Genomic DNA, 24262 nt, shown 5'->3' with positions numbered 1-24262 from the left:
CCAATAAGAGTCATTAATTTTCCAGTTTATTTTACATTTGTGTAATGAGACACATAGGATATTTCATTCACTCAATAGGTACTGTTCTAGGTGCTGGGGATATAGTACATAATGAACAAAATACAAAAACTTCTGACTTCATGGAGTTTTATTCTAGTAGAGGAGCTAGGTAACTAACAAGATCAGTAAGCCCTTTGTGTGTGTGTGTATATATATGCATATGTGGATGTGTATATGAATGTGTATAATAATTTATATATGTCATATATACTTAAGCATATTTAAAGTTCTATATATCACTTATAATGTGTGTGTAAAACATAGATAGGTATATAAAGTAGAGAAGGGAGAAGGGAAGTGTTGAGAGTGGTAATAGTGGGGAGTGGCAGCTGATAGACTGACTAGGCAATGCCTCACTGAGAATAAAGACCTAAGGAAATGAAGAAACAGGTGAGTAGTTGTGGGAAGAGAATTCCAGGAAGGGGAAATACCAAGTGCAAAGTCTGAGGTATAAAAGTACTCAGAGCACTCCAGTAATAAGAAACCAGTAAGTGTAATCAAGTTACACACCCTTTCATGTCTCTTGAAACAATGCATCCAAGAAAAATAGCTCTAAAATGAGGACAAAAACTTTCTGAAGGTAGTATATTCCTAATTTTACTCAAAAACTATGGAACTTACTTTTTGTATTAGGCAGTGTATCCATTCTGGAAGGGCTTCTACATCCATATGCCACACATGACAAATATTTTGATCATCAGCTGAATCATGTCTATCCTGTTATATCAAAATGCATGATATTAGTCATGACTAGTTCAAAATTTATTACACAAAATTCATATTTGAGTAAAACACAAAAAAATACTTTCAATTTTAGATAGGAAGGAAATACATGCTGCCCTCCTCTCCTTACTCCCATTGCCAAAGAGACAAACCCAGAAAGAAAAGGTGTTTTCTTCAGGGAATAGCCACGTTTAAATTGACCAAAAAAAAAAAAAGATTCCTCCATTTCATTGAGTTCATCAAATTAAATTTAAAATTGAGCAGAAAGTTACTGAATGGACAAATCTGGTGCCCTATTTCTTCTATGTGTGAGTAAAAATACTACCATTCATGACAACTTTCCCCAGCCTTCAATCTCTGATTCTGTCTGGATTCTAATGACAGAATAAAGGAGTTGCTGTATTCTCTATCAAGATGCCCAAGAAAAGTTTAAGAGAATGGGAGAAGAGGAATAATTGTACAGGGAGCTAGAAAGGCTTTGACTAAATTTCAGCTGTGTAAGTACAACAAAAATTTCAAAAAGAGACAATTTTAGCCTTTTGAAGTAGAAATAAATGTGATATATAGTTGAGACACGATGACTTCTCAACATGTCAAAAAAATTCAGGGCAGGCCAGGGTGAAGATATGTGGTTCTTTACTACCTCTGTGATGGTAGGACAGCTGCTTTACCTCTCTGGCTCTCTGTTTCTTTTCCCGTAAAACACTGCTACATAACTGCTCAGGTCCCTTCTGGGTCTACAGAATTTCATTCTGTGAAATGACAGAAAGGGCTGATTGACAAGAACAGCACAAGGGTAGGCTCCTGTCCATATATCCATTCCCAGGATCAGATTTTAAACAGAAGTAGCTCTGCAAGCTGCCAAAGAACAGTTCTCTTTTATATTTCCAAAGTGGTTGCACTACTAGTTACTATAATCAGGTTATAACAAAGTAACAAACAACAAGGAAATTATTAAGCATGACTTAGAAGTTTGTATTCACAGTACTATGAATGAAAAAGGACTGAATCTCTTTAAGAAATTTTCACTGAAAAATCTACATTAGATTGTGACTTAGAGCCAGGATCACCCAGAATTTTTGTTTAATATCCCAAGTGGTTCCTCTGGACCTTACATCATTTTTCTCCTCCATCAGTAGATCCTAAGGTACTAAATTGTTGCCCAGTATAGACAAAAAGTTTCAGTGTAATTTATTTACATATTGGAAAGATCTATAAAGAAGTCATGTTAATCTAACTTTGGTCAGGAGCCCAAAACATCAAAATATAAATTAAAAGTGGAAGAGACTTGAGCTACTGTTATAGGTTAGATCACATTTCATTATTTTGTGTATTGTATACAGCAGTATCTTATATACCAAAATAATAATTAGTGCTAAACCAAATTCAAGATTATAATGGTGAAAGAAAACTTTTGTTAAAAGGTTTAAAAATTTCCAATTCTAATGTTTTAAAAATCTGCAACATGGGTTGAAAATATTTCAATGGCAAATAGAAAATCTGTTGGGAAGGGTTTATAGTTGCCCAAAGAGAAACTTTACAGTTTTATTCATGATGCCTAAACTCCAATTCTGGTTAACAAATAGAACTTCCCATGTCAATACAAGAATAATGAGGGCCAGGAAAATGCATGGCAATATGAAGAGGATATTACTGAACAGAAGTAAAGTTAGGAACAGAAGAGGAGATGCTAGGAATACTCTCTAGCTCAAACATCTTACTGCTCCCTAATACATGTCTATTCACAAGAGTGTTAGGCAAACATACAAAGGTTTAATCTTATTCTAGATTATGATAAAATGATACAGCAAAAATTCAGGCAGAGAGAAATGTAATTCTTGGTTTTAAGATAGCGAAGTGAGTACATCTTCCAGCCTATACTCCCTATCAAACCACAGAACCTACAAAATATTTTTCAAAAAAAGGAATCAATAGATGAATGGGAAAATATGGACGGGGAGATTTCAATGGACCAAAAATTGTAAGGAACCTTTGAGAGATTAATGAGGGAAACAAGAGCATACTGTATTCAAGTATATAACAGATGAGAACAACACAAAGAACGGCCCATGCCAAAGCTGTGGAAAATAGAAGCAAAAAAGGGCCCTGGGCAACTATTAGGGGTGGATGTGAAGTCTGTCTGTCTCCAGGCAAGAGGAGTACTTGGGGCAGAGAGAAATAGGGCAAAATTTCTGAAAATGTGGCTGGAAAGGCCTGGAAAAAAATGGAAAGCATTTGCAATATGTCCAGAAGATGAGCTACGAAGGACCAATCTCTATTCTTGCTGAAAATATTACCACATAAAAATATTACATTATTTAATATATTAACTATATCAACATATAAAGAATATGAAATAGATTTGTTTTAATAATAAGGTACACCTCTAACACACACTGTTGTTTTTAAATCAAGTGAAAGAGAACTAAATATACTCTGAACTACGATACTAAAAGCATATACAACCTAAAGAAAACCAATATTAAAACTTTTCTATGGAAACATATGTATATAAATGGATAGAATAGGTACCTTACAGGCTGTGTACCAAGTTGATATCACTGGCTAGATTTGAAGAACGAAAGAAGCCTAAGATTAGGAAAGTTATTAAAAGGAAACTAACTTTTCCGTAAGTGTTTTAATGGGAGAATATATTAAATTACACTTATATAATAAAATATTTATTTAAAAATTGATGTAAATAAAAATAAAATACATTGATTACTTCTAGTTCTGGCAATACTGGAGTAAGTGGTATTAGACATGCTCTCACTATTAAAACTGATAAAACTAGGCAAAATATATTAAAGTATTATTTTAAGACATTAGACAAAAGAAAGCACAGGACTGTGATCCCTCAGAGAAGGAAAATAAATGAGATAAGTCTAAAAATAACCATGGATTTCTGCCTGGGGGAACTTTTAGAACCTTGGTGTGGGGAGGAGGAACCCAATTAGTGTACAGCAGCCTTGATGATTTAAGATGGAGCTCAGAGTCTGTAGAGGCTAAATAGCTAGAATTTGCAAGACACTGTACTGGCAAGGAGAGGCCTATACATAGAAAAAAAGTTCTAAAAATCTGTATAGTGCTTCCTCTAAATTTTTGGTTGAATATCCATATGGACATATGTAGGGTGAGATATCAGAGAACCAGATAAAGAAAATTTACCAAGGAAAAGACATCTTCTAGTGAGCTGTAAACATAACTATTCACACAGCGCTCACAGCAAGGCTGGGAAGATGTTCAAGTTCCAAGCAGCCAGAGTAGAAAGATCTCAATGAACTTATGGGGTCTTTAGGAGAGATTCCAGAAGAGTTCTGCCTTAAAAGTAGGGCTAAATTAGCCCAAGAGTAAAGGGTACTAAAAAGCAACCCTAGCAAATCTTAAAAATAAGCCTCCAAAGAATGAATTTCAATCACAAATAACTCATATGCCTGCTAAAACACCCTTTAAAGGAAGACAATAATATCCAGACACTCAATAATGTTAAATCTAAATGTCCAACCTACAAGAAAAGTTATTAGATATGTACAAAAAAACCCCACAGACACCAAACATGTGACCCACAACCAGGAGAAAAACTGATCAATAGAAATATACCGCCCCAAAGTGGATATTATTGCATAAACAGACATTAAACCAGCTGTGACAAACATTTTCAAGTATTAAAAGAAAAACATGAGTATAATGAAAAGATAAATTGTCTTAATACCAAATGAATGATATATCTAGAGGAAAAACTTTTCTGAAATTAAAAATTTCACTTAACTGCAAATTAGACACTGCAGAAGAAAACCTGAACATATAAAATAAAAAATAATGAAAAAAAACCAAGCATAGAAAGAAAAAAAGTGTGGAAATCAATGAGCAAAATCTCAGTGACTTTTGGGAAACATCAAATAGTCTAACATACAGGTAAATGGAGAAAAGACAGAACAATAGAATAAATCATGGCCAAATTTTCCAAAGGCCTACAGGTTCAAGAAGCTCAGGGATCCTCAAACAGTGTAAACACAAAGGAAACCATGGCTCTTAATAAAATTGCTGAAATTCAATGACAAAAGAGTGCATCAAGAAAAACTAGGTATCTTACAAACAGGAGAAAAAAGATAACAATGACTTTTGGAATTCCACTTAGGGCCATGAAGAAATAGGAGTTCAGAACTAACTTCCTACCACAAACAACTAGGAAACTGGACAAAATGTAACAAACAACTATTTTCAAAACAGTGGGACAACAGGCAGTAAAATACTGACTTCTGAGAGAAATAAATTAATTGAATCTACAGTTATCCAGACTTTCTTCCTGGAGGCAATTAACAGAATACAGTACACATGAAGAAGGAACCCCAACAGAGTCTGGTCAATTTTCTGACTTGAGGAAACAAGAATCAGATGTTTTGGAGCTTAAGGCAAACTAAAATCTGCAGGACACAGTACCCAAGAAAAAGATTTTTTTTAAAGTTCCAGAAATTTGTATATGGTTTCCCCTTGAGTCTTTGATCAAAGTCCAATATGGTCATGCTTAGAGCAAAACTCCAGGAGACTGTGCTAAGAACACCTGTACAGGGGAAAGAACAATTAGAGAGGCTATAAGCCAAATAATTCCAAGAGCTCACACAGGGCCAGGAAACATTATGTTCCAACCAGCCTGATGGAAAAAGAACCATTAAATAATGAAGCATTCAGTAGTGACCCAAAGGGTCATTCCATAAAAGTGGGACTAAATTAGCCTTAGAATAAGGACTACTCTAAACCTGCCCTAAAGAACCTAAAAATAAGCTTCTAAATTATCAAAATTATCTAAAAACAAGTATTAGGCAGAACAAAATACAAAAGCCTTTAAAGGAATAAAACAAAGAATAACACTCCACAACATGAAATTTACAGTGTTTGGTATCCAAACAAAAATCCAACATGGTACAGGCCTGGGGGAGAGGAATAGCAGCCACTGAGGGAAATGGATAAAACTCTGTCCAGATCCTTTCTCCTTGTCTCCCCAAATAAACAAAAGCCTTAAACTACTAGCGGAAGGACAATACACATTGTGACCCTTAGAGCACTGATGAACAGCAACAACAAAACCCTCAAATCCCTGAGAGTGGCAGGAATACAATGCTGGACGCAAAACTATAACTAAAAGGGACAGGAGCACTGAGATGGCCAAACCCCTAAGATCCAAAAATGCAGTGCCTGAGGCAGTCAGGAAAGGAAGTTGGATGTAAAGTAGGGGACAGAAAGGAAAAGATGGTACTGATGAGGATGAACTGAAACTCATGCCAGTTTCACTGTCTCTGATCTTGATTATGTGGGTATATATCAGAGAAACTAGAACCCTTCATCACGGAGCTAAATATACATCTATCGACCCAGGAGGTAGTCTGAACTAGGATCCAGGGGAAGGCAGAGAAATTATAGGCTTGTTGAAGTTGCTGTCCCTCTTCAACAAGGCAAGCCAGCATTATAAAACTATGAGGATAGAGAAGAGATCAGTAATTGTCAGGGTTGGGTGAGGGAGGAAAGGATTGAATATGAAGGGTGAGCATGAGAGAATTTAGGGAATAATGTAACTGTTCTGTATCTTGATTGTAGTTATGTATAATCAACCCTATTCATTTGTCAAAATCCAGGGAACTGTATACCAAAGAGTAATTTTACTGTATAAAAAATGTTATAAATGAAGGTGAAATAAAGACTTTTTCATAGGAACAAATCCTAAAAGAATTTATCATCAGTAAACTTGAACTATAAGACATGGCAAAGGAAGTTCTTCAGGTACAAGAAAAATTTCATCAAATGAAACTTGGATCAACACAACTGAGTAAAGTGATCCTCAAATGGTAAATGTAAAATTTATTTTTTTCCTTTTAATTTTCTTTAAAGGACAGCTTACTTGTTAAAGCAAAGTTTGTTAAAAATTTGTTAAAAGTTAAAAGTTTGTTAAAGTTAGTTAAAAATATACTGTGGAGTTTTAAATGCAAAAATAAAATATCTGAAGACAACAATAGGAAATGAGAAATGAAAGCATACTGAGTAAGATTCTCACTCTATATGTGGTATGGCATAATATAATTTAAAGGAAGACTTTGATAAATTACGGATGCATGTTGTAAACCAAAGATCAACCACTAAGGGAAAAACAGTACCCTAAAAAGTCAACAGACATAAAAGGAATCCTGAAAATAACTTAATCCAAAAATGCAGTAAAAGAAAAACAGAAAACAGAACATGAGACAAATAGGGAATAAATAAGATGTTACATTTAAGCTCAAACATATTTATACTCACATTAAATGTAATGATCTAAATACTCCAATTACAAATCGGAGGATATTAGACTGGATGACAAAGACCAAACTATACATCATATACAAGAAATTCATTTTTAATATAAAGGCACCCATAGGTTTGGAATTTAAAGGATAAAAATTTTTATCATGCTAACATAAATCAAAGGAAAGCTAGAGTTGCTATTAATATCAAAGTAGATTTCAGGACAAGGAATATTGTCAGGGATAAAAAAGAAACTTTTCATAATTATAAAAAGGAGTCAATTCATCAGGAATACATAACAATTGTAAATATGTATTCACCAAATAGCAAATGTCAAAATACTTGAAGTAAAAGCTGACAGAACTTAAAAAGAAAATGGACAAACGCATAATTATAGTTGGAAATATCAGCATTTGTCTTAAAAAGTTGTATTACAAGTAGACAGAAACTCAGTAAGAATATAGAACATCAGAGAGGGGGAAGATGGCGGAAGAGTAAGACGCAGAGATCACCTTCCTCCCCACAGATACACCAGAAATACATCTACACGTGGAACAACTCCTACAGAACACCTACTGAACGCTGGCAGAAGACCTCAGACCTCCCAAAAGGCAAGAAACTCCCCACGTACCTGGGTAGGGCAAAAGAATAAACAGAGACAAAAGGATAGGGACGGGACCTGCACCAGTGGGAGGGAGCTGTGAAGGAGGAAAGGTTTCCACACACTACAAGCCTCTTCGCAGGCGGAGACTGCGAGTGGCGGAGGGGGAAATCTTGGGAGCCGCGAAGGAGAGCGCAGCCACAGGGGTGCAGAGGGCAAAGCGGGGAGATTCCCGCACAGAGGATCGGTGCCGACCCGCACTCACCAGCCCGAGAGGCTTGTCTGCTCCCCCGCCAGGGCAGGCAGGGCTGCGAGCTGAGGGTTGGGCTTTGGTCGGAGCGCAGCGAGAGGACTGTGGTTGGCGGCGTGAACACAGCCTGAAGGGGTTAGTGCACCACGGCTAGCCGGGAGGGAGTCCAGGGAAAAGTCTGGACCTGCCGAAGAGGCAAGAGACTTTTACTTCCCTCTTTGTTTCTTGGTGCGCGAGGAGAGGGGATTAAGAGCGCTGCTTAAAGGAGCTCCAGAGACAGGCGCGAGCCGCGGCTAAAAGCGCGGACCCCAGAGACGCGCATGAGACGCTAAGGCTGCTGCTGCCACCAAGAAGCCTGTGTGCGACTACAGGTCACTATCCACACCCCTCTTCCGGGGAGCCTGTGCAGCCCCCCACTGCCAGGGTCCCGGGATCCAGGGACAACTTCCCCGGGAGAACGCATGGCGAGCCTCAGGCTGGTGCAACGTCATGCTGGCCTCTGCAGCCGCAGGCCCACCCACCCCGGCCTGAGTGAGCCAGAGTTCCTGAAGCAGCTGCTCCTTTAACCCTGTCCTGTCTGAGTGAAGAACAGACGCCCTCCGGCGACCAAAACGCAGAGGCGGGGCCAAATCCAAAGCTGAACCCCGGGAGGTGTGGAACAAAGAAGAGAAAGGGGAATCTCTCCCAGCAGCCTCAGAAGCCACGGATTAAAGCTCCACAATCAACTTGATGTACCCTGCATCTGTGGAATACATGAAGACAGCAAATCATCCCAAATTGAGGAGGTGGACTTTGAGAGCAAGATTTATGATTTTTTCCTTTTCCTCTTTTTGTGAGTGTGTATGTGTATGCTTCTGTGTGAGATTTTGTCTGTATAGCTTTGCTTCCACCATTTGTCCTAGGGTTCTATCCGTCCATTTTTTTTAATAATTATTTTTTATTTTAATAACTTATTTTATTTTACTGTATCTTCTTTCCTTCCTTCCTTCCCTCCCTCCCTCCCTCCCTCCTTTAGACAATGAATCATCCCAAATTGAGGAGGTGGACTTTGAGAGCAAGATTTATGATTTTTTTCCCCTTTTCATCTTTTTTGAGTGTGTATGTGTATGCTTCTGTGTGAGATTTTGTCTGTATAGCTTTGCATCCACCATTTGTCCTAGGGTTCTATCCGTCCGTGTTTTTTTTCTTAATAATTCTTTTTTATTTTAATAACTTTATTATATTTTATCTTACTTTACTTTATCTTCTTTCTTTCTTTTTTCCTTGCTTCCCTCCTTCCTTTCTTCCTTCCTCCCTCCATCCCTCCCCCATTTCTTTCTTTCTTTCTACTTCTACTAATTCCTTCTTTCTACTTTTGCTCCCTGTTATTCTGAGCCATGTGGATGAAAGGCTCTTGGTGCTGCAGCCAGGAGTCAGTGCTGTGCCTCTGAGGTGGGAGAGCCAACTTCAGGACACTGATCCACAAGAGACCTCCCAGCACCACATAATATCACATGGCGAAAATCTCCCAGAGATCTCCATCTCAACACCAGCACGCAGCTTCACTCAATGACCAGCAAGCTACAGTGCTGGACACCCTATGCCAAACAACTAGCAAGACAGGAATACAACCCCACCCATTAGCAGAGAGGCTGCCTAAAATCATAATAAGTCCATAGACACCCCAAAACACACCACCAGACATGGACCTGTCCACCAGAAAGACAAGATCCAGCCTCATCCACCACAACACAGGCACTAGTCCCCTCCACCAGGGAGCCTACACAACCCACTGAACCAACCTTAACCACTGGGGACAGACACCAAAAACAATGGGAACTACAAACCTGCAGCCTGCAAAAAGGAGACCCCAAACACAGTAAGATAAGCAAAATGAGAAGACAGAAAAACACACAGCAGATGAAGGAGCAAGATAAAAACCCACCAGACCTAACAAGTGAAGAGGAAATAGGCAGTTTACCTGAAAAAGAATTCAGAATAATGATAGTAAAGATGATCCAAAATATTGGAAATAGAAGAGACAAAATGCAAGAAATATTTAACAAGGACCTAGAAGAACTAAAGATGAAACAAACAACTATGAACAACACAATAAATGAAATTAAAAATACTCAGATGAGATCAATAGCAGAATAACTGAGAAAGAAGAACGGATAAGTGACCTGGAAGATAAAATAGTGAAATAACTACTGCAGAGCAAAATAAACAAAGAAGAATGAAAAGAACTGAGGACAGTCTCAGAGATCTCTGGGATAACATTAAACACACCAACATTCAACTTATAGGGGTTCCAGAAGAAAAAGAGAAAAAGAAAGGGACTGAGAAAATATATGAAGAGATTATAGTTGAAAACTTCCCTAATATGGGAAAGATAGTTAATCAAGTCCAGGAAGCACAGAGAGTCCCATACAGGATAAATCCAAGGAGAAATACGCCAAGACACATATTAATCAAACTGTCAAAAATTAAATACAAAGAAAACATATTAAAAGCAGCAAGGGAAAAACAACAAATAACACACAAGGGAATCCCCATAAGGTTAACAGCTGATCTTTAAGCAGAAACTCTGCAAGCCAAAAGGGACTGGCAGGACATATTTCAAGTAATGAAAGAGAAAAACCTGCAACAAAGATTACTCTGCCCAGCAAGGATCTCATTCCGATTTGATGGAGAAATTAAAATTTTTACAGACAAGCAAAAGCTGAGAGAGTCCAGCACCACAAAACTAGCTTTACAACAAATGCTAAAGGAACTTCTCTAGGCAAGAAACACAAAAGAACGAAAAGACCTACAATAACGAACACAAAACAATTAAGAAAATGGGAATAGGAACATACATATTGATAATTATCTTAAATGTAAATGGACTAATGCTCCCACCAAAAGACACAGATTGGCTGAATGGATACAAAAACAAGACCCATATATATGCTGTCTACAAGAGACCCACGTCAGACCTAGAGACACATATAGACTGAAAGTAAGGGGATGGAAAAAGATATTCCATGCAAGTGGAAACCAAAAGAAAGCTGGAGTAGCAATTCTCATATCAAACAAAATAGACTTTAAAATAAAGACTATTAGAAGAGACAAAGAACACTACATGATCAAGGGATCGATCCAAGAAGAAGATATAACAATTGTAAATATTTATGCACCCAACATAGGAGCACCTCAATACATAAGGCAAATTCTAACAGCCATAAAAGGGGAAATCGACAGTAACACATTCATAGTAGGGGACTTTAACACCCCACTTTCACCAATGGACAGATCATCCAAAATGAAAATAAATAAGGAAACACAAGCTTTAAATGATACATTAAACAAGATGGACTTAATTGATATTTATAGGACATTCCTTCCAAAAGCAACAGAATACACATTCTTCTCAAGTGCTCATGGAACATTCTCCAGGATAGATCATATCTTGGGTCACAAATCAAGCCTTGGTCAACTTAAGAAAACTGAAATCATATCAAGTATCTTTTCTGACCACAATGCTATGAGACTAGATATCAATTACAGGAAAAGATCTATAAAATATACAAACACATGGAGGCTAAACAATACACTACTTAATAACGAAGTGATCACTGAAGAAATCAAAGAGGAAATCAAAAAATACCTAGAAACAAATGACAATGGAGACACGATGACCCAAAACCTATGGGATGCAGCAAAAGCAGTTCTAAGAGGGAAGTTTATAGCAGTACAATCCTACCTTAAGAAACAGGAAACATCTCGAATAATAACCTAACCTTGAACCTAAAGCAATTAGAGAAAGAAGAACAGAAAAACCCCAAAATTAGCATAAGGAAAGAAATCATAAAAATCAGATCAGAAATAAATGAAAAAGAATTGAAAGAAATGATAGCAAATATCAATAAAACTAAAAGCTAGTTCTTTGAGAAGATAAACAAAATTGATAAACCATTAGCTAGACCCATCAAGAAAAAAAGGGAGAAGACTCAAACCAATAGAATTAGAAATGAAAAAGGAGAAGTAACAACTGACACTGCAGAAATACAAAAGATCATGAGAGATTACTACAAGCAACTTATGCCAATAAAATGGACAACCTGGAAGAAATGGACAAATTCTTAGAAATGCACAACCTGCCAAGACTGAATCAGGAAGAAATAGAAAATATGAACAGACCAATCACAAGCACTGAAATTGAAACTGTGATTTAAAATCTTCCAACAAACAAAAGCCCAGGACCAGATGGCTTCACAGGCGAATTCTATCAAACATTTAGAGAAGAGCTAACACCTATCCTTCTCAAACTCTTCCAAAATATAGCAGAGGGGGGAACACTCCCAAACTCATTTTACGAGGCCCCCTTCTCAAACTCTTCCAAAATAAAGCAGAGGGGGGAACACTCCCAAACTCATTCTACGAGGCCACCATCACCTTGATACCAAAACCAGACAAGGATGTCACAAAGACAGAAAACTACAGGCCAATATCACTGATGAACATTGATGCAAAAATCATCAACAAAATACTAGCAAACAGAATCCAACAACGCTTTAAAAGGATCATACACCATGATCAAGTGGGGTTTATTCCAGGAATGCAAGGATTCTTCAATATACGCAAATCAATCAACGTGATAAACCATATTAACAAACTGAAGGAGAAAAACCATATGATCATCTCAATAGATGCAGAGAAAGCTTTTGACAAAATTCAACACCCATTTATGATAAAAACACTGCAGAAAGTAGGCATAGAGGGAACTTTCCTCAACATAATAAAGGCCATATATGACAAACCCACAGCCAACATCATCCTCAATGGTGAAAAACTGAAAGCATTTCCACTAAGATCAGGAACAAGACAAGGTTGCCCACTCTCACCACTCTTATTCAACATAGTTTTGGAAGTTTTAGCCACAGCAATCAGAGAAGAAAAGGAAATAAAAGGAATCAAAATTGGAAAAGAAGTAAAGCTGCCACTGTTTTCAGATGACATGATACTAGACATAGAGAATCCTAAAGATGCTACCAGAAAACTACTAGGGCTAATCAATGAATTTGGTAAAGTAGCAGGATGCAAAATTAACGCACAGAAATCTCTGGCATTCCTATACATTAACGATGAAAAATCTGAAAGTGAAATCAAGAAAACACTCCCATTTACCACTGCAACAGAAAGAATAAAATATCTAGGAATAAACCTACCTAAGGAGACAAAAGACCTGTATGCAGAAAATTATAAGACACTGATGAAAGAAATTAAAGATGATACAAATAGATGGAGAGATATACCATGTTCTTGGATTGGAAGAATCAACATTGTGAAAATGACTCTATTACCCAAAGCAATCTACAGATTCAATGCAATCCCTGTCAAACTACCCTGGTATTTTTCACAGAACTAGAACAAAAAAATTCACAATTTGTATGGAAACACAAAAGACCCCGGATAGCCAAAGCAATCTTGAGAATGAAAAACGGAGCTGGAGGAATCAGGCTCCCTGACTTCAGACTATACTACAAGGCTACAGTAATCAAGATAGTATGCTACTGGCACAAAAACACAAAGATAGATCAATGGAACAGGATAGGAAGCCCAGAGATTAAACCCACGCACATATGGTCACCTTATCTTTGATAAAGGAGGCAGGAATGTACAGTGGAGAAAGGACAGCCTCTTCAATAAGTGGTGCTGGGATAACTGGACAGGTACATGTAAAAGTATGAGATTAGTTCACTCCCTAACACCATACACAAAAATAAGCTCAAAATGGATTAAACACCTAAATATAAAGCCAGAAACTATCAAACTCTTAGAGGAAAACAGGCAGAACACTCTATGACATAAATCACAGCAAGACACTTTTTGACCCACTCCTAGAGAAATGGAAACAAAAGTAAACAAATGAGACCTAATGAAACTTCAAAGCTTTTGCACAGCAAAGGAAACCATAAACAAGACCAAAAGACAACCCTCAGAATGGGAGAAAATATTTGCCAATGAAGCAACTGACAAAGGAATAATCTCCAAAATTTATAAGCAGCTCATGCAGCTCAGTAAGAAAAAAACAAACAACCCAATCCAAAAATGGGCAGATAACCTAAATAGACATTTCTCCAAAGAAGATATACAGACTGCCAACAAACACATGAAAGAATGCTCAACATCATTAATCATTAGAGAAATGCAAATCAAAACTACAATGAGATATCATCTCACACCAGTCAGAATGGCCATCATCAAAAAATGTAGAAACAATAAATGCTGGAGAGGGTGTGGAGAAAAGGGAACACTCTTGCACTGCTGGTGGGAAATTGAATTGGTACAGCCACTATGGAGAACAGTATGGAGGTTCCTTAAAAAACTACAAATAGAACTACCATATGACCCAGCAATCCCAATACTGGGCATATACACTGAGAAAACCATAATTTAAAAAGAGTCATGTACCAAGATGTTCATTGCAGCTCTATTTACAATAGCCAGGAGATGGAAACAACCTAAGTGTCCATTATCAGATGAATGAATAAGGAAGATGTGACACATATATACAATGGAATATTACTCAGCCATAACAAGAAACGAAATTGAGCTATTTGTAATGAGGTGGAGGGACCTAGATTCTGTCATACAGAGTGAAGTAAGTCAGAAAGAGAAAGACAAATACCGTATGCTAACACATATATATGGAATTTAGAAAAAAAATGTCATGAAGAACCTAGGGGTAAGACAGGAATAAAGACACAGACCTACTAGAGAATGGACTTGAGGATATGGGGAGGGGGAAGGGTAAGCTGTGACAAAGCGAGAGAGAGGCATGGACATATATACACTACCTAACGTAAAATAGATAGCTAGTGGGAAGCAGCCGCATAGCACACGGAGATGAGCTCAGTGCTTTGTGACCGCCTTGAGGGGTGGGATAGGGAGGGTGGGAGGGAGGGAGACGCAAGAGGGAAGAGATATGGGAACATATGTATATGTATAACTGATTCACTTTGTTATAAAGCAGAAACTAACACACCATTGTAAAGCAATTATACTCTAATAAAGATGTAAAAAAAAGAAAATAAAAAAGAATATAGAACATTTAGACAACACCATCAATCAACTGACATTTGTGCAACATTATACCCAACAACACAGAATAGATATTTGTTTAAAGTGCACATGGAATACATTCCATGAAAGACCATTTGTTGGACCATTATTTAGATTTGAAAGGAATGAAGTAATGCCAAATGTGTTCTCTACTATAATGGAATTAAATTAGAAAACAATAGCAGAAAGATATCTGAAAAATCCCCAAGTATTTGGAAATTAATAAACATACTTTAAAGAACCTATGGGTCAAAGAAGAAATTACAAGAGAAATGAGAAAATACCTCAAATTGAATAAAAAGGAAAACACACATATTAAAATTTGTAGGATGCAGATAAAGCAGTGGTCATAGCATACTTTCGAGTATAAATATATTTGACAAAATAAAGGATTCAATGATCTAAGCTTCTTCCAACTTAGAAAGCTACAAGAAGAGCAAATGAAGACTAAAGTAAACAGAAAGAAAATAATATATATCAGAAATAAATAAAATAAAAAATAGACAAACAATGAAACTGAAAGATATTAAAGAAAGATAAAACATGACCAATATTTGGGAAAAGGAGAGACATGATTATAGAATCAATGACATTTAAACAATAATAATGTAATGGAGTGGATATTTTTATGAAAAATGTTGGCAAACTAGATGAAATAAAATTCTTAAAAGATACAATTTACTTAAATGAATCAAGAAGAAATGGGCTATATGAACAGTTCTAAATCAATTAAGCTAAATTCGAAATTAAATCTTGTCTCCCACCAAAAGCAAACAAACCGCTCCAGGCCCAGATGGCTTTTCTGGTGAACTGTATCAAACAGTTAATGAAGAAATATACAAATCCTATACAAATTCTTTCAGAAAACTGAGTATGATGGACTGCTTCCCAACTCATTTTATAAGGCCAGCATTATCACAAAAATTTTTAAAGATAAAGACGTTATAATAAAAGACATCCATGAAGGAGAGGATCAAGATGATCGAGTAGGAAGACCCTGAGCTCACTTACCCCCATGAAAACATCAAAACTACAACTACATATAGAGCAGCTCTTGTTGAGAATGACCTGAACACTAGCAGGACAGATGGCTCTTTTACAACCAAGGTTATGAAAGAGAGAACCACACAGAGCCTGGTAGGAGAGGAAGAGAAGCATTTCTAGTTGCAACCTAGCCCCCTAGTAGGTGACCAAGAAGAGGAAGGGGGTATCACAGTCTTGGCATCCTCCCTAAGAAGTCAGGGGTTCAAGTCCCATATTAAGCACCCAAGCCCTGGGGTCTGGCAACAGGAAGACGGGTCCCCTTGGATGCTTAGAAAATCAGTGGGGCTTTCCAGAGGGCTGTAAGAAACCGGGACTCTGCTCTTGAAGGGCATGCACACAGACTTGCTTGCTCCCAGTCCAAGGATAGAGGCAGCAGAATGAAAACTGTTTGGTGCTCTGGCCAGCCTGCCAGGACCATCCCAGAATGCCCGCCCAACCTACACTGAGCACCTGCTCTAGCCCCTCCAGCTCAGGTATTGCTTCCCACCAATGTGGAGACTGCCATCACACACAGTAGGGAGAAGCACAGCCAGCTCAGAATGGCTGCCCTAGCCCCTTGGGCCCTGACAACCTCCCCCCAACCAAGGCAGAGACCACCATCACCATTGTATGCCTGCTGAGAAGAGGAGATGCAAAACCAGATCAGAACTGCTGCTCCAGCCTCTTGGGCCCTGACCTCACCCCTAACCAAGACAATCCAAGTCCAAGACCACCAAAGCTCTGAGGGAAAAGCCCAATTCCCTCAGGGCTCCTGCTCTAGCCCCTCAGGCCACAGTTCCACCACCAGACAGGGGTGCAATTACTATCTAGTATGGGAAAAACCCTGACTCACACTGGGCTCTGGCTCTAGCTCACCCAACTTTTTCCCTACCTCCCACCAAGGCAGTGGTCAGCAGCACATCCCAGGAAAAGACATGGCCCATGATCACTTCAGATCCAACTCTCCCACCAATGCCATGGGGCACAAGCGGCCTGTATAGGGATGTTCCCACACACGGACACACCTTCAAGACCAGGATATGTAACTCTTTCACCTAATTTCATTAAAACAGAGAAAATCAAACAAAATAATAAAGGTTAGAATGGAAATAGAGACAAAAAAAGATCAATGAAACTAAGAGCTGGTTTTTAAAAGATAAACAAAATTGACAAACCTTTAGCCAGACTCATCAAGGAAAAAAAATGAAGTCTAAGTAAACAAAATTAGAAATGAAGAGAAGAAATTAAAACCAACATCACAGAAATATAATAATACTATGAACAGGTACATGCTAACAAACTGGACAATCTAGAATAATTGGATAAATTTCTAGAAACATACAATCATCCAAGACTGAATAAAAAACAAACAGAAAATATAAATAGACCAATTACTAATATTAAAATTGAATCAGTAATCAAAAAACTCCCCAAAAACCAAAGTTCACGACACAACAGCTTCACAGGGCAATTCTATGAAAAACTTAAAGAAGAGTTAATACCTATCCTTCTCAAACTATTCCAAAATATTGAACAGGAGGGAACACTTCCAAATTCATTCTATGAGACCAGCATTACTCTGATACCAAAACCAGACAAAGACACTACTACTACAGAAAATTAGAGGCCAACATCCCTGATGAACACAGATGCAAAAATCTTCAATGAAATATTAGCAAACCAAATTCAATGATACATAAAAAGGATCATACATCATGATCAATTGGGATTTAGTCCATGGATACAAAGATGGTTCAACAACCACAAGTCAATCACCGTGATACATCACATTAACAAAACAAAGAATAAAAATTACCCGATCATCTCAACAGATGCAGAAAAAGTACTTGACAAAATCCAACATCGATTCATGATAAAAAAAATCTTGACTAAGTTGGTATAGAGGGAACATACTTCAACATAGTAAACACCATTTATGACAAACTCACAGCTAGCATTCTACTCAACAGTGGAAAGTTCAAAGCTTTTCCTCTGAGATTAGAAATAAGACAAGCACAACACTGTAAATCAACTATACTTCAATAAAAAAAAAAAAACAAGGATACCCACTCTAAACACTTTTGCTCAACACAGTATTGGAAGTTCTAGCAACAGCAATTAGACTAGAAAAAAAAAAAGGCATGCAAATTGGAAGGAAAGAAGTAAAACTGTCACTATTTGCAAATGACATGATACTGTACTATTCAGAAAACCCTAAATACTTCACCAAAAAACTATTAGCACTAATAAATGAATTCAATAAAGTTGCAGGATATAAGAAAAATATACAGAAATCTGTTGCATTTCTATAGACTAATAATAAACTATCAGAAGGAGAAATCAAGAAAACAATCCCATTTACAATCATATCAAATAGAATAAAATACCTAGGAATAAATTTAACCAAGGGGGTGATGACTTGTACTTTGAAAACTATATGACACTGAAGAAAGAAATTAAAAATAATATAAATAAATGGAATGATATCCCATGTTCATGGATTGGAAAAAATATTGTTGAAATGTCCATACTGCCCAAAGCATTCTACAGATTTAATGTAATCCCTACCAAAATACCCATTACATTTTTCACAGAACTAAAACAAATGATCCTAAAATTTGTATGGAACCACAAAAGACCCCAAGAAGCCAAAGCAATCTTGAGAGAAAAAGAACAAAGGTAAAAGTATCATGCTTCCTGACTTCAGATTATACTACAAAAAGCTACAGTTACCAAAACAGTATTGTACTGGCACAAAAACAGACACAAAGATCAATGGAACAGAAATAAACTGACACACATATGGTCAATTAATCTACAACAAAGGAGGCAAGAATATACCATAGGGAAAAGACAGTTTCTTCAATAAGTGGTGTTGGGAAAATTGGAGAGCTACATGTAAAAGAATGAAATTAGAACATCTGTTCACACCATATATAAAAATAAATTCAAAATGTATTAAAGACCAAAATGTAAGACGTGAAACCACAAAACTCCTAGAAGAAAACATAGGCAGTATGGTCTTTGACACTGGTCTTAGCAATATTTTCTTTGAATTTGTCTCCTTAAGCATGGAATACAAAAGTGAAAACAAACAAATTGGACCTAATCAAGCTTAAAGGCTTTTTACACAGTGAAGGAAACCATCAACAAAATGGAAAGGCAACTTAATGAATGGGAAAAGATATTTTCAAATGATGTAACTGATAAAGCATTAATATCTGAAATAGATAAAGAACTCACACAACTAAATATCAAATAGAACAAACAATACAGTTAAAAAATGGTCAGAGAATCTAAACAGGCATTTTTCCAAAGAAGACATACAGATGGACAACAGGCACATGAAAAAATGCTCAACACCCCTAGTCATCAGGGAAATGCAAATCAAAACCATAATGAGATATCACCTCACACCTGTCAGAATGACCACCATCACAAAGATGAGAAATAACACGTGTTGACAAGGATGAGGAGAAAAGGAAACCCTCATGTACTGCTGGTGGGAATATAAACTGGTACAGCCACTATTCAAAATAGTATGCAGGTTCCTCAAAAAGAAAACCAAAAAAAAAAAAAAAACAGTGCTACCATACAATCCAGTAATTCCACTTCTGGGCATTTATCTGAAGAAAACAAAAATAATACTTCAAAAAGATATATGCATCCCAATGTTTACGGCAGCATTACTTACAACAGTGAAATATGGAAACAACAAAGATGTCCATCAATGGATAAAGAAAATGTGGTATATGTGTTTGTGTATGTGTACAGACACACACACACACACACAATTGAGTGTAACTCAGCCATAAATAAGAATAAAATCCTGCCATCTGTGACAACATGGATGGACCTGGATGACATTATGCTAGTAAAATAAGTCAGAGAGAGAAAGATAAATACTGCACGTTTTCATTTATATATGGAATCTAAAAAACAAAGAAATATAACAAAACCGTAACAGACTCACAGATACAGAGAACAGACTGGTGGATGCCAAAAGGGAGACGGATAAGAGGAGGGCTAAAATGGGTGAAAAGGATTAAGAAGTACAGATAACTAGGTATAAAATACATAAGTTACAAGGGCATAATGTACAGCATTGGAGCATAGTAAATATTTTATAATAACTATGTGAAGTATAATACATAAAAATATCAAATTACTACACTGTACATCTGGAATTAATATAATATTGTAAGTTAACTATACTTTGAATAAAAAAGACATCCACAGACAAACATCTTTCTTAAACAAAGCATCAAAATCCTTGATAAAATATTAATAAGTAAAATTTAGCAATAGATTATCATATATACGTAGAAAATACTAAGAGATCCACAAAAAGCAACTAAAAAGTGAGTTTAGCATAATAGGTTTGCAGGATATAAAGTCAATATACAAATTCAACTCTATTTCTTTAGATTAGCCACAAGAAATTGTAATGGGTAACTTATTAAATATCAATTATAACAGCAGCAAAAAAACATGAACTTAGGAATAAATTTAATACAATATGTACAAGATCTCTCCATCGTAAACTAGAAAACACTGCTGAAAGAATTGAGGAATACATAGTGGTGTGTATCTCAGGAATGAAAAGATTGATATAGCATTCAAAAATCATTCAATATAACTCAATATAATAATATAAAACAGAACAAAAATGTAGAAATATTTTGATATATGTGGAAAAATCATTTGATAAAATTCAACATCCATTCATAATGAAAACTTAGAAACTAAAAATGGAAGAAAACTTTTTCAAACTGATAAAAGGTATCTATGAAAAACCTTTAACTAAACTTATACTCAGTGGTGTAAGATAATTGTTTTACCCTAAGATTGGGAACAGAATGTCTTCATTCTCACCTTTCTAGTCCACATTGTATTGATAGTCCAAGTCAGTACAGTATGACAAGAAAAAGAAATAAAAGACATACAGATTAGAAATCAACAAAACGACAAGATACATCTTCACACCCACTTAGGATGGCTATAATAAAAAATAAAAATAATGAAATAAACAGAAAATAACAGTTGGTGAGGATGTGGAGAAATTGGACCCACTGTACATTTATGATGGGAATGTAAATGGTGCAGCCACTGTGGAAAATAGTTTTGTGGTTCCTCAATAAGTTAAACATTGAATTACCAACTGGCTTAAGAATTCTACTCCTGGGTGTATATCCAAAATAATAAAAAAACAGGTGTTCGAACAAAAACTTGTATAAAAATGTTCATAGCAACACTACTGAAAATAGTCAAAAGGTGGAAACAACTCAAATGTCCATCAACTTATAAACGTATAAACCATATGTGGTAGATCCCTATGATGAAATAATGTGCAGTCATAAAAAGGGATAAAATACTGATACATGCTATAACATGGATAAACCTTGAAAACACTATGCTGGGTGAAAGAAGCCAGACTAAAAGGCTGTATATTGTGTGATTTCCTTTGTATTAAATATCCAGAATCAGTAAATCCATAGAGACAGGAAGCATATTAGTAATTGCCAGGGGTTTGGGGGAGGTGGAAATGGGCAATAACTGCTTAATGAGCATGGACTTTCCACATGGGGTGATAAGAATGTTCTGGAACTAGATAGCGATGATGGTTGCACAGCATTGTAAGTGTACTAGATATCAGTAGTGGTAAATTTTATGTTATGTGTATTTTAGCATAATTTAAAAAGATAACAAAATAACTTTTTCACAGACAACACAACATAAAGAAAATACTAAGAAATTCACCATAAAAACTGTTAAATTAATAAGCACAGTTTCAGTATAGAATGTCAATATACAAATTTCTGTGTACCGCACTTCTGTAACAACAAACGATGGGCAAGTAAACATTTAAAAAATACCACTTAATATAGTACCAAGAAAACATGAACTACTTAGGTATAAACTTGACACAATATATACAAGACTTGTCCACTGAAAACTACAAAACACTATACAGAAAAATTAAAGACCTAATAAAACCAAGATATATACCATGTTCACAGAATGGAAAGTTTGATATTTTTAAGATGTCAATTGCTTCTATATTAACCTATAGATTCAATACAACCCACTCAAAATCCCAGCAGGATTATTTATAGAAATTGATAAATACATTTTAAAATTTATGTAAAAAATGCAAAATGACCTAAAACATCCTGAAAAGTTTTGCAACAGAATAAGAAATGTAGAGGACATACACTATCTGATTTTAACACTTATAAGATCAATGGAATAGAGTAAAAAAATAGATCTGTATATAAATTTAGTCAATTGTTTTTTGGTAAATATGCCAAGATAATGAGAAAAGATAGACTTTTCAATAATTGGTGCTGGAACAACTGAATATCCATATGAAGTAAAAAAAATAACAAATCAAAATGGATCAGGATCCTAAAAGTAAAAGCCATAACCACAAAATGTCTAGAACAGGAAAAAAATCTTTGAAACCTGGGGATAGGCAAAGTAGTCTCAGGACACAAAAACATTACTCATAAAGGAAAAAACTGATAAACTGGATTTCATCAAAATTAAAACCATCTACTCTTTGAAAGTCATCACTAAGAAAATGAAGACAGAAACCACAGACTAGAAGAAAATTTTTGCAAAACCTGTATCTGACAAGAACATTTTAGCCAGAATATATAAAGAACTCTTACAACTAAATACGAAGAAAATACAATTTAAAAAATGATTATAAAATTTCAACAGACATTTCACAAAAGAAGATATACTAATGTCCGATAATCACATGAAAAGAGGCATAACAGTCACTGGAGAAAGGCAAATTCAAACTATAATGAGACAACATTACATATTTATTACAAGAGCTAAAATGGAAAAAACAAAAGAAAAAAAGGGAAAGAAAAAAGCAAAAAGAACTGAAAATATCAGTACAGACAAAGACATAGAACAACTGAAACTCATATGTTTTCAGTGGGAATGCAAAATGATATAGTCAATTTAGAAAACAGTTTTGTCAGTTTCTTAAAAAGCTATGCCCACACTTATCATAGAACCAAGCAATCCCTAGTAGTAACCAAGAAAAATAAAAATATAGGTCCACATAAAGATTTGTAGCTCAAAACTGCAAACACCTAACATGTCCATCAACAACTACAGCATCCATACAGTAGATAAACAACTGTGAAATGTATACAATGAAGTAATACTCAGTAATAAAAAGGAATGGACTACTGATATATGCAACAATATGAATCAATTTCAAAAAACACTATGCTGAGCATAAAAAGCCAGACATAAAAGAATATATGCTCTATGATTACATATGTAAGAAACTCTAGAAAAGACCAAATGTTGTTACCTCTTGACAACGGTGGCAGGTACACGCGTACATATACATTTGTCAAAGCTCACTGAAATGTGTATTTCATTACATATAAACTATACCCTTGGGCTTCCCTGGTGGCACAGTGGTTAATAATCCACCTGCCAATGCAGGGGACACAGGTTCAAGTCCTGGTCTGGGAGGATCCCACATGTCGCGGAGCAACTAAGCCCATGCACCACAACTACTGAACATGTGCTCTACAGCCCGCAAGCCACAACTACTGAGCCCGCAAGCCACAACTACTGAAGCCCGTGCACCTAGAGCCCTGCTCCGCAACGAGAAGCCACCACAATGAGAAGCCCACGTGCCGCAACAAAGAGTAGCCCCCGCTCACTGCAACTAGGGAAAGCCCATGCACAGCAACGAAGACCCAATGCAGCCCAAAATAAAAAAAAATTATACCCTAATAAAACTAACCCTAGAAGTTAGCAGTGTAACTTTACCTAAATTTACTTTTTGAAGAACAGAATTAATCTTGTAAACATCAATACCTGTACACATTAGCCCCTTCCATTAGGAGCTGAGAGTTATGCAGATTAGTATAACTAATGAATTCTTAAAAAGGCTCTCATAGAGAATACAAAGTGGAATTGACAAATACAGCCTTCTTTTTTTTTTTTTTTTTTTTTTTTTTTGCAGTACGCGGGCCTCTCACTGTTGTGGCCTCTCCAGTTGTGGAGCATAGGCTCTGGACGTGCAGGCTCAGCGGCCATGGCTCACGGGCCCAGCCGCTCCGCAGCATGTGGGATCTTCCCGGACCGGGGCACGAACCCATGTCCCCTGCATCAGCAGGCGGACTCTCAACCACTGCGCCACCAGGGAAACCCCAAATACAGCCTTCTTTACTTCACTATTAGATCCGAATTTTTTTTTGACTTTT

At 36.5% G+C, this 24262-nt stretch overlaps 1 protein-coding gene across 3 annotated transcripts in view; it reads right to left on the bottom strand.

Annotated features, from left to right (window-relative positions):
• RNF180 (ring finger protein 180) overlaps positions 1 to 24262 on the bottom strand; it is a 278435-nt gene that overhangs the window by 217023 nt on the left and 37150 nt on the right. For all 3 annotated transcript variants that reach the window (XR_013827826.1, XM_079918561.1, XM_079918560.1), the window contains exon 3: positions 682 to 777. Coding sequence is in view for 2 of the 3 variants with exons in the window: in XM_079918561.1 (XP_079774687.1) it covers positions 682 to 777 (96 nt within the window). In the remaining variant the exon portion in view is untranslated. The remainder of the gene's footprint in view (positions 1 to 681; positions 778 to 24262) is intronic.

The sequence above is a fragment of the Stenella coeruleoalba genome (genome assembly GCF_951394435.1).
Source record: "Stenella coeruleoalba genome assembly, chromosome: 3".
NCBI lineage: Eukaryota > Metazoa > Chordata > Mammalia > Artiodactyla > Delphinidae > Stenella > Stenella coeruleoalba.
The sequence above is the reverse complement of the archived record's forward strand: the minus strand, read 5'-3'. Positions and strand labels throughout refer to the sequence as shown.